Raw genomic sequence first — 17,289 nt, 5'->3', positions numbered from 1 at the left:
ATTGGATATACTTCGAGGATCTCCTCAATTCCGCTGTCACGTCTTCCATTGAGGAAGCAGAGGCTGAGGGCTCGGAGGCGGAATCGTCCATCACCCAGGCTGAAGTCACCGAGGTAGTCAAGAAACTCCTCGGTGGCAGGGCTCCGGGGGTGGATGAGATCCACCCTGAGTACCTCAAGTCTCTGGATGTTGTGGGGCTGGGCTGACACGCCTCTGCAGCACCGCATGGCGGTCGGGGACAGTGCCTTTGGACTGGCAGACCGGGGTGGTGGTCCCTCTTTTTTAACAAGGGGGATCGGAGGGTGTGCTCCAACTATCGGGGGATCACACTTCTCAGCCTCCCCGGGAAAGTCTATGCCAGGGTACTGGAGAGGAGAATCCGGCCAATGGTAGAACCTCGGATTCAGGAGGAACAGTGTGGTATTCGTTCCGGTCGTGGAAGACTGGACCAGCTCTATACCCTCTCCAGGGTGCTGGAGGGTTCATGGGAGTTTGCCCAACCAATCCACATGTGTTTTGTGGATTTGGAGAAGGCATTCGACTGTGTCCCTCGCAGCATCTTGTGGAGGGTGTCACCGGTTCTGTTCATAATTTCTAGGCGCAGCCAGGAGCCGGACAGCTCACTCCACCCCTCCCCATCCTATTCGAAGCAATACAGAGGTTGGCACAGAACTAAGATGTCTTAATGTTTCCACTTCTATGCATAAGGAGATAACATATTTATTAATCACGCTCTGCAGTTTGTCCCTTAAGGGCTAGTGTAGAAACAACATTGCGAATTGCTATGGGACCCGCAGTGTATGTAGATTGAAATAGCTCATTCTAAGGTTAATAAAAACATAAAGCTTCAATACGCAAGGTCTTTTCACACCTCAGAAGACATAGTTATGTATATTATATTGCATTTCTATCAATCGATCCTCCAAAAAATTACACATTGGACCGTTAATGTTCATTTGTGTTTTATTGACAGCCGAGTGTGTACAGTAATTACTCACAGATTGTGTTGTTCCAGTTTGGTGTTTATGCTTCTGCAGATGTCGTATTTAACAGTGAGCGAGATGACCCTCGTACCACAGGCGGCCCACAGAGCTCTGCGCTCCTGAAAGTGACTGGACGGGCCGAGACACATTAGCGGTGTGCTCACATCACCAACCTGCAGCGTTTTGACTGGAGCACCATTTTTAACCTGTAGTCAGAAAACATGTAAAACCTTACTGCTCTCCTAAAGTAGAAAAAGAAACATTCTTTTTCATTTGATAATAATTACATTTTAATTTACCATGTATGTGTACTGAGCTTTTGAAAACAATTTCATATGGATAGTTTTAACAAAAGTCCGTTTACGGAAGTCCTGCCACTCAGCAGCCATGTTTGCTACACCTCTGGGAAGCTATTTACGTCAAAGCAATAACGCTCCAGGCAGCTGTTTACATCATAGCAAGACAACAGGCAGATCTTTCTAAATTCTGAATTAAATGGCATACAGTATTTATGATCAATAATTAAACCTGACATGAACAGTACCATAACTTTGGTTTAGGGCCGTTGCATTCCTCTCCATTCATGGTAATGCCAGTGGTGCATGTTGTTAAAGGGGTCATATAGCGCAAATAAGTGTTTTTCTGTATCTTTGGTGTATTATAAATTGCCCATGCATGTATTAGATACGTGAAATTGCAAAAATCAAAGTAACGGAACAAAAAATGCATTCTATCTAAAAGTGAATGCTCACCCAGACCTGCCAGAAACGCCTCGTGCAACCACACCCCCACAAATCTACATCACTTGGTGGTATGATTTGACTAAGACTGCAAACAAGTAAAGTGGGCGTACCTGTCAGTACAATTGCTTTGGAACCTGATTTGTTAAGAGGCTTTACATTTCCGTCACACGCTTACAGTATTCAACCAATCACTACACACTGGTTAACTGGCCAATAATAGCACACCTCGCTTTTCAGAGCCATGAGTTTAGTAAAAAATCTGCTCGTTTCAGAGAGGCGGGGCAAAGATGAGATACAAACATGCATGGTATGTGGAAAATACAGCGTTTTTGAACCTTAAATCGTGTGTATACATTGCATTAAATCTAGTGGTGGGCATAGATTAATTTGTTTTAATCTAGATTAATCTAGATTAATCTTGGAATTAATCTAGATTAATCTAGATTAAAATGGCTCATTTGAATTCTGCCGAAGGCATTCAGAATATGTGTGCTACCCAAATAATGACTAAAAGTAAGTCATTGAGAACGGGTTTCTCAAGCCAGGTGGCGCATTAGACCAGGGGCTCATCTCCTGTTTCCAAAATGCATCACAAACTGCTTGAGAAAGCTGTTCTACTATGATAATTGGTGATGAAAATAAGTTATGTTCAATAAGATGTACTTGTGTTTACTTTCGCATTAGCTAAGGGATGCTTTGCGTTTAGGTGTTACTTGAGACTGGAAGAGCTCCTACAGTACATTTACATTTAGTCATTTAGCAGACGCTTTTATCCAAAGCGACTTACAAAGAGTGAGGGAGCAACAAGCGACCTGTCATACAGGAGCCATAATACATTAGGTGCCAATACAAAGTTACTGGTTTCAACTAAAGCTAGACCACTACCTGTTGAGAGAAAGTGTTTTTTTTAAACCAATTCTGCATTGCACAAGGTGCAAACAACCTTAGTCTTGTCGATGTTTCCATTGGGAAGCTTCTTAAAAATTAATATTCCCTGAAGCAAACCCGGCGGCTTCATAGCTGCATCCATGTTAGCACGTCACGTTTGATGCGGTAATTTCACAGTAACGTTATGTTGTGTTCAGACCAAACGCGAATGGCGTGTCAAGCACGAGTGATTTATGTGTTAATGCAAAGAGGCAATAGACCTACTTGCGGCGCAAATCGCGCGAATGAAGCCCTGGTTATGAGATGATGAGGCGGCGCGAATGACGCGAATCACGCGAGTTAAAAAATCTTGTTCTCGCCCCGTACAGTGCAGTTAAGCTGGTATACATCTGCGCTAAAATATCAAGCTGAAAGTCATCATAGCTTGCGTAGTATAGACCCAGCTCCCAACCCAACTTTGAGAATAGATTAACGGCGACATTTTTTTATCGCGCGATAAGAGTCTCACTGCGTTAACGGCGTTAACGGCGTTAACGGCCCACCACTAATTAAATCTAAAACAAACGATAATATTTGTCATATGACCCCTTTAATATCTATTGTCTCTGTGTTAACTTCAGCATAAGTAGATCAATTCACATTCACGTAGCAAATGTAATGTCTGGACTTCACTTTTTTTTTTTTGAGGTTTTTCCATGATTATGGGAATGCTGGGAATAGGATTCGATTTAAAGGCTAATTTACAAAAATTAAAATACCTTCAAAACTGAATCTTCATAAATGATTAGCGTCCCACCAGCTGTCCCCACTAACAGGTTACTCTTCAGGCCTCTGAAGAATCAAAACAGAATTTTGATCTTAAAGCACATCATTGCAGTAGTCATGTCTCTGTTGAGAGGTGTGGATGTGTTCACCTGTGCTGAAGGTCACTGTGGAAGTACAGTGATGTCACAGAGTCTGTCACACTCTTCAGACTGTGCAGAATCTCTGCGCTCTGTGTGTCTATAATAAAGAGTGAACCAGACTGAGTACCAGCGACCAACAAGTCATGATGTGACCCTGGAGCTCGGACCGATTCCAGGCACAGGACAGGACTGCGGTCAATCTCCTGAAAAAGGGTAGGACGGGTTTACACCTTAAATCATGATGACTGATTGACAACCAACTGCAAATCGCCAAATCAGTAGTATTGACCGAAATTGAACCAAAGATTATTATTGACAAGGTCAATATTATATATATATTCTATACAGGTCAAGGTTCAATTGAATATTTGGTACTTGTCTAAAGCTCTTTCCGGTCTCCAGATCCAGTGATGTCACACAGCCCAATTTCTGGCTGCTGCTGCCTCCTCCGATCCACACGAGGGCGTCTCTTTCTCTGTTAACACCCCCGGTCGAACCGGAGACTGCCAAACACTCGCCAGGCAAATCCAACACCGTCAGCTCTCGCAGCAGACACAACATCTCTGCAGACTTCAGACGGTCGAACACCTATGACACACAAAGAGAAACTCATTCACATCACATTTAAACATCTCAGTCCTCCAGTGTACCATTTTAAGCTCAAATCAGATGGTGAACCTGAGTGGAAGTGGGTCTGTCCTGAGGATTTTTCCTCAAACAATCCCTCATCAGGCATTCAAACCCCGGCCATGGTGAACAGCCATAGAATTTAACTGGATCTACATAATGGATTAAAAAGATTAAAAAGTTATAAGGCAACAAAATATTAGATCTGTTTACATTTCCAACTTGAAAACTTTGATTATTGCATAAAAAACGTGTGAATAAAGCACCATTTCCTCCAGTAAGTCGAAGAGAACAAAATCACAAGTTCTTGATAAACTGATGCCAAATATCACTTAGTTGTTCCTGCAATAGAAGTTACTGTGTTTTTTATACATAATAAATTATCCAGAGACTCAACAGCTATAAAGGGATACCTCACCCAAAAATAGGGAAAGATATTTGTACGAATGCTTTTAACCAAACTGTTCTTGGACCCCATTGACTGCCATATTAGGAAACATTACAATGGTAGCTAAAGTGACCCAGAACTGACATTCTTCAAAACATCTTCTTTTGTGTTCAACAGAGCAAAGAAACGATAAAGTAATTTATCCTACTATGGTAGTCAATGGGGTCCAAGAACTGTTTTTATATAAGCATGCTTCCAAATATCCGTTTCTGTGTTCATCAGCAGAAATGTATACAGGTTTGGAACAACTCGAAGGTGAGTAAATAACGACTTTAAATTTTAGGTGAACTGTCGCTTTAAATAAATCAAACAATACACAATTAGATTGTGAAGTCTTATCTTGACATGCAAACCTAAAAGAACAAACTCACCTGGAAGCTTTCCCTGCACAGCCACCTCATCAAATTCACTGGGAAACTTCATCCCATCTGATATCCGCTCGCCGTGAGTCAAGAGATCGTACATTAGCAGACCAAACGAGTACACATCTCCCTGGACGTTATAGATGACGTTTCCTCGAGCCACTTCAGGTGCTCTGAAGCCTGAAAGAGGGGAAGATTCAAAATGAGCGTACACTAAACAAACAGCCTGGATTATAGTAAATCGTAACAGAATGTAACAGGGACCTGGTGTTCCTTCCGAGCCGCGGACACCCATGCTGCAACAGTACTGTGCTATGCCATAATCGGTGATCTTTGCGATGACCTCGCAGTCTGTCTTCAGGTTAAACAGGAGAATGTTGTGCGGCTTCAGATCCCGGTAGATAATCATGGAGGAGTGCAAATATCTGTGTGGACAAAGCAGGGAATCATTTATTTAAAGTAAAAGGTAACTGTGGTTTTGATTTATGTAGCTTATATACCGTTTTATACCCACCTAAGACCATCTGCCACATGCAGTGCTATCCTTTGCTGGAGTTTGCGGATAAGGCTGCCGTTTTCACGCTCGAACAGCGAGTCCAGAGATCCACATGGTGCCAGTTCCATCACCAGAATATAGGGGTTACACCCGGTGGCCCACAGCCCGACCAGACTTGGGTGACGCATTCTCCCGAGCACTGTCAGTTCCTGCACATAAACAATGATAAAGGAGCAATGTGGAGTGTAGTGGAGTAGTCGGGGCGAGGACGTGAGTCGAGGCCGGTGAGTGAGTGTTAATGAGCGTCAGCTGTGCGCGCACCGGTCTCGTATCACGGAGGAGATCGGGAGCATAAGAGAACGAGCGACCGGACAGTCGATGAGAGAGGACCAGGCCTGGATTTTAGTTGTGGTTTGTTTTATTCACCGGCAGTTGTCCATGAGGGGCTGCCAGCTGTCTTTTTACTTTGTTGTCATTTTATTGAATGTTTACCCAGGAGGAAGGAGAGAAATGCTGTCGGAGAGTCCTCGTCGCCGAGTGACCTCGCGGTGCTGGAGAGTTCGGGCAGCGCGGACCAGCCAGTGGCTGCCCGAAGCGGTGGTTCTGGAGAAGAGGAGGAGCCATTGTGGGCCACCAAAGCTTCAGTGGGATGGCGACCTTTGCTGCCGCGCTCCTGGGTCGAGGAGGGGTGGCTATCGTCCAAGCAGGAGTGGGGGAGTTGCAACTGTCCGCCAGAGGCAGGAGCCTGCGTCCGTCCGCCCAAGGGGGAGGAGTAGGGGGCGGAAGCACTGAGGACGGCGACCGACTGCCAGTGGCCGAAGCCTGCGTCCGTACGGCCAAAGGGGGAGGAGCAGGGGACGGGTAACTCATAGCTGCCCGCTAAAGGAGGAGCCACTGCCGGCCACCAGTGGGCGGACGGTCGAGCCGTCCACCAAGCGCCCAGGGGCACCACAAGGCACCGCGAAGGAGAGTACCCCAGCTGGTTGAGGACCGAGCGGCAGCATGTCGGGGAACCGGACTATATATATATATATTTTCCCTCTCTCCCCTCTCTCTTTCCGGTCGCTCCGAGGGCTCCCGTCTCCGTTGTCTCGTCTCATCGTACATACCCCCAGGGGTACTCCGAGACCCCCCGAGGGAGGGGGAGGGAGCAAGCACAGTCTCGGGGGTACCCCCCGGCCTGTGAGGGGCTATGGGGGTATGTAGTGGATTAGGCGGGGCAAGGTCGTGAGTCGAGGCCGGTGAGTGAGTGTTAATGAGTGTCAGCTGTGCGCGCACTGGTCTCGTATCACGGAGGAGATCGGGAGCATAAGAGAACGAGCGACAGGACCGTCAATGAGAGAGGCCCAGGCCTGGATTTTAGTTGTGTTTTTTTTTATTTGCCGGCAGTCGTCCGTGAGGGGCTGCCGGCTGTATTTTTACTTTGTTGTCATTTTATTAAATGTTTAAATGTTTAAATGTTTGCCGTTTGCCGGTTCCCGTCTCCTTGAATCTTGAATTCAATTCTTGAATTGAATCTTCTTACATGGAGATTTTAGCAGCATCTAGCGGTGAGGTAAAAAATGTTTGACTAGGTTTAACAACTTTTCCGACCCCTTTAACGGACTTGTTCAGAAGATGCATATAACGACAAACCTAGCGTCTTTTTGGATAAACCAGTCATTAAGTGGGAAAATGTTGTCAGTACTCCCCACTTGAGCGAGGTGCAGGAAACGCTTCTGTGAGTGAGGGGCAGACGGAAGGCAGAAGCCAAAGATGCTAAATGGAAGTCTACAACCTTTAGCCAAAAAAGCTTAACGGCTTCCGCTTTTTAAGGTGTGTTGGGATTTTATCGGACGATGTGTCTTGGTTATAAAACAGAACTGACAACAGAAACAGAAAAGATGTAAATGACAACAGCTAGATTGTGTTTTAATGTTTTAATATTTCTTAATCATTAGACATATTAATGTTACTAATGTTAGTAAATCCAGACGTTACTTCGCATTTGTGGTGGGAAACATCTCACTTCCGAGGTGTCTTGAACGCAGTAGTAAAACCAGTCTTGGGAGTAATGCGTTACAAAAGAATTGTATTACAGTGACATATTATGTTTTGCTGTATCACAGTAGTGTAAGGCATTAATAATCAATTTTCAGTAATATTTTACTCGATACATGTTCACTAACGCTTGCGTTACAACAAACTTTTTGCCCGCGAGACATTAACAACTCAAAAATCCCGCAAGTAAGCTCTATTTCCTGTTTGTGAATAGACTCGTGTGGTGTCATTCATCTCCCTCTGGCTTGCATGATTTCAGTCTCTGAGTTAAAAGTCTGAGGCTATTGGCGCTGCCTGGTATGTTGTAAACCTAGCGCCAGTGTAGCCAGGGTCGCGGTTTTCCGCACAATTGGGCTGTTTTGCAAATGCAGGGATGGCCGGGGGTTTTTGGGCTACTTTCCTAATGCACTGCAGCCGCCAAAATGTTAATTTATATTCTAAGGACAAAAGTTAATTGATGAGGTTCGTAATGTGTATTCATACTCTGATGAGTACCTGGCAACTCAGGACCGGCCCGTAATCAAAAGTTTGGGGAACGAGTCTTACAGGCAGGCTACAGTACATGGAGGAACGCGGGAGCTCAGCTCAACCAAAGAGAAAAATATAGCGGTGGTATTAGACACTGCATCCGAGTTATGTTTTTACAAATGTTTTGTAAGGTGCATGTCACCTTGCACAATGAAAGAAATCACTTGTGAGTGTAAAACACTTGATTCCTCCGGTTGCCAAATATCACATTTGATCAGTGCTATACGCAGTCTAGAACAACTAAAACATTGACGAGCTTGTACACATTATACATATGCAATAAATTTAACCATGATTATTTCTTAATTAAATTTTTGCATGTCTTATGGACAGAAAACACGTTTCTCGTCCATTTCCTTGCATGGCCTTGAACACACATGGGATGTTTTTTAAAGGGACACCAAATCCCAAAATGAAATTCTGTCATGGATTACTCACCCTCTAGTTGTTCCAAACCTGTATAAATGTCTTTGTTCGGTTGAACACAAATATATTTGGCAGAATATTAGAAACTGAACTTTATTTAGCATCATTGACTTCTATAGCAGAAAAGATCGTAATGGTAGTCAAAGGTGACCCAGAAGTTTTTGCTTTCCTAAATCCCCCAAAACATCTTTTGAGTTCAACAGAACAAAAATATATATACAGTACCTAGGAAACCATTCAGATAAGCAAATACAGCAATAGAAATGTCTTGTGGCTGTTCTTAACTTTGATTTGACACCAGAAAATAATTGGTCTAGTTTTCATTCCCTTTTGGGCGGGTTTTGAGGGGTTAGGTAAGCTAACGTTTACATGATGACTAACTAGAATTCTATATAATCTAGTTCAGTGATGGGATGGGACTATTTTGTATTAAAAAACCTTAGATTTTTTTTGTTTAATCTTAGTATTTTTGTATTTTCAAATTAAAATACTTTTTGCCAATCAACCTCCTTATTAGAATGCAGTGTTTCAGATACATCCATTTGAAATACAAAATACTATTAATTTGTAACATTATTTTGTATTTAATCTTAGTATCTTTTGAATTTTTTGTATACAAAAATACAAAGACATTTTTTTAGAATGTTAAGTTCTACTTCTGTAGTTATTTTGGTAAAAGTAACTCAAAAGTAATACAGGAGTCATGTAACGTATTACAATTCTTAGACAGTAATATTGTAAGGTTAGGGATTACTTTTAAATAACAGAAACAAGTAATCTGTAATGTATTACAGTATGGAAGTAACTTGCACAACACTGATTACAACTATGTGATGACGTTAAAAGTATGTTAATTAGCGTCTGACATCATCAAACGTCACATTTTCACAAAATCCTAAACACTGAATAGTTCATTCTAAGGTAATAAAAACATAACTCTTCATTATGTACTGTTTTTATACACCTCTAAAGACATAGTTATGTATATTATATTGCATTTCTGTCAATTGATCCCGAAAACTACACACTGGACCTTTAACTTCCGACAAATATAGCAATAATGTGTTAAAGCCGATGAGCCTCTCTATCGCCATCTCTGTTTGAAACGTAAAATTACAGGATACTTAACTTTACGTGGGTTAAAGTCAAATGACTTCAGCTGAACTGTGTTTTATTTATAACCCAGAAAAGGTTTGACTTTTTAAAGTTTTTGTGCGATATTTAAAAAAATAATGTTCATTACTTTTGGAATGGCATAAAATGTGTGACACTGGAAATGTTCAAAACAGATAAAGCTGGAGAAATGTGGGAATAATTTACCCTGGTTATTTCTAAACTCAGCAAAATCTAGTATATTAATGCAACTAGAAAGCGACTCACCTGTCGTACCAGCCGGTGAACATAAAGTGCAGAGGCATGTTTGTTAAAAATCTTCACAGCAACCTCTTCATTCTTGTACACAGCTTTATATACCGACCCAAAACCTCCATCACCTTCATTAAACAAATAAATCTTACATTATGATTCCAATTTTATCTACGCATTCCTCTTTTCTGTGTCTGGTTTATTGAGATGTGATATATGGCTGAACTAACCCAGCAGATACTCTGCAGAGAGCTCCATCTCCAGCTCTTCTGGGTCCAGTATGATGCTGGAAGGCTGATCACTCAGTACCAGATCTGGAGAGATCTGAGATATGGGCACAGTACAACTGGGGTCATCTGGGTTCACTAGCAAACCATCTTAAAGAAAAGAAAACAGCCACTCAACAGATGACCAGTGATTACAGACCAAGCACTGGTAATGAAAATGTGTTATGTTGCAGAACATGAGACAGAATGGACAGAGACCTGTATCAATACTGGACAGTAGATCTTCCAGCAGGATCTTCCGGTAGCTTTCTCCATCACTAAAGCTGTACAGAGCCCATTTCTTCAGCAGCGTTTCTCCAGCACCGAGAACATCGGTGGCGAGGAGACCAGGATACCACTCCTCCAATAGAGAATCAATGTGATCCACCACCTGTCCCAGCAACACACAACCTACATACAGAGCAGAGTCTTTCTCATAAAAATCACCATGATCCTCACATTAAAATAATCACGCAATCATATCACAACCAAATGTTTTACCAGTTTTGAATCACCATTAGCACATCCATCTTCATCAGCACATTCATATCACCACTTAAATATATTCTCTCCATTGGCATCACATTACAAAAACACAATCACATCACCAGCATCATCACCAACACTATAGCATCACCTCCATGATCACAGTCATTACCATTACATCACCGTAATTATCGAAATCATAATAACGACAATTACTGACAACCGGCATCATCATCAGTGCCATTGCATTACCTCTCACACTATCACATCAAAATCCTCACCTTTACAAATGGCATCATTACCGACACATCACCAAAACCACTTCCATCACATCATTATGACATTACATGTATGATCATCCTATCAAAATAACCACCATCATCAGTGCCATCGTCATCATCACCACCACCTCCACAATCATATCACAACCACCACCATCATCATCAGAACCACTATAATACCACCATTGTTCCCGACAAAAGAAACCAAGAACCCCTATATTTTGTTCCTCATTTCAGAAGCTGTTTCACTCTGATAAACGTCAGGGTTGGGGAAAAGACATCGAAACTTGGTAATCACCATGTGACATCAGAATCAATTCATCACCAAAATCACATCATTATCTCGATAATTATCATCCACGTCACTGTAAAAATTGGTATGGTCCAAAGCAAACACTAAGACACCTCACGTGTCTCTCACCTTTGCGAGAGCAGGGGACAGTGATCTTAATAAAGCTAGCCGGGTTATCCTTCAGCGACGAGGCCTCCACAAGACAGTAAGCCTCAGCTGACCAGCTCAGATAGATGCCCGTCCTCCAGTAGATCCGATTTGGCCTCAATGCTTTTTCTAAATTACACACACACAGTAAAAATCAAATCGCTACTTAAAGTAGTATCACAAACAAACTTAATTTTACATTCAAGCCATAACATCACTTAAAGATGTGAACTCAGAAAGCAACTGCTTAACATCTAACAGTCTGTTGACTGGGGATTGAACCGCGCTGTTGTTATAAGCACGACCTACCAGCTGACCTCCAGGAAAACTTTTGGTTGTCAGTTACCTCTTCCATAGAGCATGAATGAGGACACCTCCAGCAGATGTGTGATCTGTCTTGACCAGTAACCCATGGGAAAGTATGGCATCTCATAAAGACGAACGATGACCTCTGACTTCTCACAGTGAGGAAGTTCGATCACTGGCCTGTGATCTGAGAGGCTGAGAAAATACCCAAACACAACTTTATAACAATACAAAGCTTTTAACGTCATTTTAATATCAACAACAAAAAAATTGGTACCTGCTATGTACAAGTAAGTGATCGTCTCCGAAGGGCAGTGCGATCTGGAACTTCTCCAGCAGTTTGAAGTAGTGAGAGAGGTGGGCGCGAGGGAAACATCGGCTTTCGTCTAGAAACTTAACCAGGGTGGAGCGCTGAACCACACCTCTAGTGCCCTCCCAATGACCCGAGCTCTTCAGGGTAAGCGTCTGTCAATTGAGAAAAGAAATTTACTGGTGCGAATGTTTTAAGAAAGCAGAGCCATGCGTGTGTTTGTGTTACCTGTGAGATAATGTTGCAAAGCCATTGTGGGTCAATAAAGTACAAGTCCTTTAACTGCAACGCTGGATCGTCAAAGTGCAGAAGAACACCTGGAGACAAAAGAGTTCAGTGTCTGACCGTCTGACGCATATTTCACATAAAATGGCATAGAACTTTCCAAAATCAAACGATCCAGGTCCGAGTCTTGCTCAAAGTGGGCTCGTTTGGGACACAAAAGTGGGGGCTTGTCCGGGTTTAAACCCATGACCTTTTGTTGAAAATCGATGTGCAATCATAAGAAATAAGCACACGTGTTTCTCTCTTACCGGCCTCACTGAGAAGTGGACAGCGTGTGGTAGCTCTCCCTCCTCCAGTTGCAGTTGCGTCTCCTGTATGAGCTCCAGCAGTCGGCTATGTCTGAGCACCGGGAATTCAGCCGGGACTCGAGTCCTCTCCTGCAAAACTCTCCTCTCCAACTCCACATAACAGTCTGGAATCAACTGACCCATCACCGGCTGACCCTGGATCTGCCAAGCACACCACAGACAAGACATTATGAGATTTCTGAGTGAAACTGGATATTCAGCGGAAAATAATGTGATGAGGGACTTCATTTTATCCATTTAGAATTTGAGTGAATCATGCACTGCGTGGACAGTCTGATGACTCAGGACGAACAAGTAACCCTTAAACAACTATGACTAAACATAAAAACTGACATTGATTGTTTAGGTAACAGCATAGAGTATTAAGAATCAGGGGTATGTAAACTTTTGCCCCGGGATATTTTGAGAAATTCTGTTATTATTCTTTAGTCTGAACTTTATGTTAATATTTCTTTAGTGAAACAACTTGCTCAGGGCAAATAAAAAAAAAAATCTAAATTTTCAAAAAAAAAATCAAATGTTTCAGCTTTTCCAGATTCTGCAAGGGGTATGTCAACTATTGAGCACAACTGTAGTCGCCGAAAATGGGTATGAGTCACGAAAAGTATGTATGAAACCTCAGTATGCAAAAATAGGTTGAAAGGTAGGTTTCTAATTCAAATTCAGCACGTTCCGTCACAGTATGTGATTTCGGACACAGCAATGGACATGAGATTATCATAATATAATAGGCTTTATAGTATTATAAATAGTGTTTAAAGCAAGCATCATTAAACTGTAACTTTAACTAATGCTTAAAGGGAAAGGTTACAAAAAGAAAATTCTGTCATCATTAATTCACCCTCATGTCATTCAAAACCTGTACATGGCTCTTTCTTCTGGAACCCAAAAGAAGATATTTAGAGAAATACAATGGGCGTCAACGAACGCCAATATTGTTTGGTTACTGACGTTCTTTGAAATCTAATACCTTAAATCCAATGAGCTCTTTGTAGATGGCTTTGCGTAATCTTCTGATAGACTCAGACTCTTCACAGGCGCACAGCATGTGATTCTCTCTTATCACTGGAAAACCCGGCTGAGACAGCAGCTCCTCACGCAGCTTTGACACACAGTCCTGCAGGTGGCGCTCTTCGCAAACATCTGCATGAGTACCGACTACAATCACAGGAGACCCACCGGCTTCCGCCTGACAGAAAAACACTCACATAACCAGAACTGAAATACTTTTATTAAAGGGGTCATATGGCGGGAATACGTGTTTTTCTGTGCGTTTGGTGCATCATACGTTGCCCATGCATGTTTTAGACACGTGAAATTGCAAAAACAAAAGTGTCAGAACAAAAGATGCATTCTATCTAAAAGCGAATGCTCACCCTGACCTGCCTGAAAGGCCTCGTCTAAACAAACCCCCACAAATCTACGTCAATCACAAATCTACGTTGGTGGTATGATTTGACAAAGACCCCCAAATGTATACACAAGTAATGTGGGTGTACCTGTCAGTACAATTGCTTTGAACCTGATGTTCCAAATATAGTAAGAGACGCTACATTTCCGTCACACGCTTGCAGTATTCGACCAATCACTACACACTGGTTAACTGGCCAATCATAGCACACCTCGCTTTTCAGAGCAATGAGCTTTGATAAAAATCTGCATGTTTTAGAAAGGCGGGACGAAGAGGAGATAAAAACAGGTACGGTATGTGGAAAATACAGGATTTTTTAATCGTGTACACACATTGCATTACATCTAAAAGAAATGATAATATTAATTTTTGCCGTGTAATATGATCCCTTTAATTCGGCAAACGCTAGTTTTATGATGTCTCTCATCTTTGACGAGTTGTTTTGAGTGTATTAAGTTCAAAACAATTCATTGCATTATCAGATGTTTCATTGTGGATCAATCCAATCAAAAAACGTTTAAAGAAATTTCTTCAGAAAAATAAAAGCATTGGCCAAAATGTAAACTTTAATACAGTACAATCAGTAAAATACCATTTTGGGTTAATTTATTATGAGAAAACCTCAACATTGTAAAATATTATCAAGGCATTTTATTCATGACAGCATGATGTCAAACTTACTTTAATGTTAAAGAGCCAGGGTTTGAGGACATCTATCTCACTCGGTCCTTTACTGAGGTCATACAGCACCAGATACAAAGCTCTAGAGCTCATGAAATGAGGGTGACATCCGCTGCACTCCTCACCACCTGCACAACAAACACATGCATTTATCATGTGTTCAGCGTTCCTCATAATGTTTTGTTTGGTGTAGGTAATATTGACCTGAGAACTCCCACACGTTCAGCAGCATGTTCCTCCTGTCTTTGTTTCTCATGGTCCAGTCACTGACGCTGATGCCCCCCGTTTGTGGATGGGACTTCCACTGAGAGCGTTTGAGTCTCATGAGCTGCTGGATCAGAGAGGTTTTCCCACTGCAGGGGGTGCCAACCACCATCAGCTTCATGCGGTAATATGGCACGGCCTTCTTCAGACGCTGCTGAAGGAACCTGTGGGAAACCAAAAAACGCAAACCATACTGGAATTACAGGAAACGAACTGAACATAGACAAACACAGGCACGCTGAAATACATACAATGAATGAGGCTGAAAGTCTTTCAATAAGAAATCATAATCGTGTCCAATTTTATGATTTCAATAAAGCGAAAACAATTAAACGCAATAGGGGTGTATGGGTGTCACATTATATCCCTATACTTAAAAATGACGATATGCATCATAGAGTTATGACAATATATTCTTACAATATGTAGTTTGTTTAACACTGTTGGTTGGATTGTAATCACATGACCTGCACCAATATACAGTATATGCAGTTTTTTTAATGTTGTGCTTTTATTGCTTTTAACATTTATCTTTCTATCTAATTTCTTTCACTTGTATTTGTTTGTCATTTTTATTTATATTTAATATAATACAAATAATGTTTATTATTTATATGTAATAATAAGTTTTATTCTTATGACAAACCTGTTACATTTTTATTAGTTTACATACAGGAGTTTCAATTAAACCTTGAATGTTGACAATTCTAGTTGTAAGTGCAACAACAAAATATGAATCTTTGAAATCTTTGGAATCTTTCTGGAAATAAATCTCCCATTTTTACATGTTGTTTATTGTCATAACATGAACCCACTAATGTGTGTTTTATTGTGTATAGTGTTGAAACGTATTGCTACACCCCTAAAACTTAATAAATATAGCTATTTTACGCCCTAAAACTAAAGTAAATATAGTTTAAACAGTAAAATTTTACAAAAATATTTTAAAAACCTATTTGCATTAAAAACTAAACTGTTATCACAGAAAAATCTGATAAAAAGTATTTTCACAACAAGAGCGAAGCAAAGAAACCAAAAGCAAAAAAGGCAGTATATATACTCTAGACCTGATAATGTCTTTGGTTTTGCTGCCGATGTGTTTGAGGTCCATCTGGAGCTGCAGGCCGTCCAGCGGCAGATCCCACAAACGCACTAGTTTTCCCATCTCATCCGGAAAAGTGCGCAAACCTTTATTCTGACTCACATCCAGAGACGTAAGGTCCTCCAGGAGACCGATCTGAGGAGGAATCTTAAAAAACACAAATCCATCATTAATTCTGAAAATGATGTACCACATGCAGTGTTTAGTTGATGTGAATCACTGTACCTCAGTGATTCTGTTGGTGCTCAGATGGAGTTTCTCCAGTCGGGCCCATTTGTAGACGGGGCCGCTGAGGTCCAAAACAGAGATGTGATTTTGACTGAACATCAGCTCTCTCAGATTCGCACTGGCCCAAACAGCCGGACCAGACAGAACCCTGATGCTGTTATTTCTCATGTCCACTGAACGCAAACTGACCACAGAGAAGACCGGATGAATTGAAAACTGTTGGATTCATAAAATGAAACTAATCTGCAAAATAACCAAAAAAGCACTCACGATTGTAGGCTGGTAATGACTTCAGGAATGCTTGTAAAACTGTTCTGGGCAAGTTTAATTGTAGTTATTTTGGAAGGAAGGTGCAACAACAAACCTGTAGCAAAAAGTTCATTACAATTACTTTAATTAATTTAAATAAATTAACGGTGTAGTGCAATATATAAAAAAAGAAAATGACAAAATTGCTAAAAATAAAAAAAATAAGATGAAAAATATAAAAATGAAAGCTGATTTAAGATGTTAAAATAAATCTGTATTAAAACTAAAAAAAACTATAGTAAACGATAGACGGTTTTAGCGGCAACAACATAAAAGTTATAAGAAGGAAGGAATCTTTAACTGTTGAGTAGTTTTAAAGTAATATATCACAATTAATATATAATCAATTATTTATATAAATGAGTATTAATATAAATTACATGTAAAATATATTTTATACTATAACTAAACATAGAATGTTAACTTTGGACCAGGCGCGTATGTCCAATGAAACTTCATTTTCTGCTGAATTATTTCCTGTCATGATTCTGCCTCATCATGTCCTGTCTTTCTTGGTCTAGTGGCAGTATCATGACAGAGCCTCTTGCTTTGAATGGAGAGAGGCATGTTCTTGTTGGTTCTGACATAACATGTGCTCTCTCCGGTCTCGTCTTTGGCCCCGCCCCTCTCGTTTCCTCATTTAGTTTCCCATCAGTGTTTCATTCCCGATACCTGTCCCTTGGTAATTATCCTTTCTTAGTCTCCCTATTTAATGCCCTGGTTTTTGCCGTCTTGTGGTGGTTCGTTTTGTATTTCTCCATATTTCCCCATGTAAGTATCTTGCCGTGTATTTTGCTCTTGC

General features: G+C 41.2%; 1 protein-coding gene across 1 annotated transcript in view; it reads right to left on the bottom strand.

The window, feature by feature from the left end:
* lrrk2 (leucine-rich repeat kinase 2) overlaps positions 1–17,289 on the bottom strand; it is a 35,326-nt gene that overhangs the window by 3,727 nt on the left and 14,310 nt on the right. The window contains 22 exon segments of the mRNA XM_056739596.1: positions 999–1,189; positions 3,373–3,445; positions 3,529–3,722; positions 3,895–4,107; positions 4,198–4,298; positions 4,966–5,136; positions 5,221–5,381; positions 5,471–5,661; positions 9,827–9,939; positions 10,042–10,188; positions 10,297–10,488; positions 11,266–11,412; positions 11,630–11,784; positions 11,867–12,054; positions 12,128–12,247; positions 12,442–12,633; positions 13,463–13,681; positions 14,585–14,712; positions 14,789–15,012; positions 15,916–16,097; positions 16,176–16,362; positions 16,449–16,542. Coding sequence (XP_056595574.1) covers positions 999–1,189; positions 3,373–3,445; positions 3,529–3,722; positions 3,895–4,107; positions 4,198–4,298; positions 4,966–5,136; positions 5,221–5,381; positions 5,471–5,661; positions 9,827–9,939; positions 10,042–10,188; positions 10,297–10,488; positions 11,266–11,412; positions 11,630–11,784; positions 11,867–12,054; positions 12,128–12,247; positions 12,442–12,633; positions 13,463–13,681; positions 14,585–14,712; positions 14,789–15,012; positions 15,916–16,097; positions 16,176–16,362; positions 16,449–16,542 — 3,583 coding nt within the window.

This window comes from Triplophysa dalaica, chromosome 24 (assembly GCF_015846415.1).
Source record: "Triplophysa dalaica isolate WHDGS20190420 chromosome 24, ASM1584641v1, whole genome shotgun sequence".
NCBI classification, from domain to species: Eukaryota; Metazoa; Chordata; class Actinopteri; order Cypriniformes; family Nemacheilidae; genus Triplophysa; species Triplophysa dalaica.
This window is presented reverse-complemented; position numbering and strand designations above follow the sequence as displayed.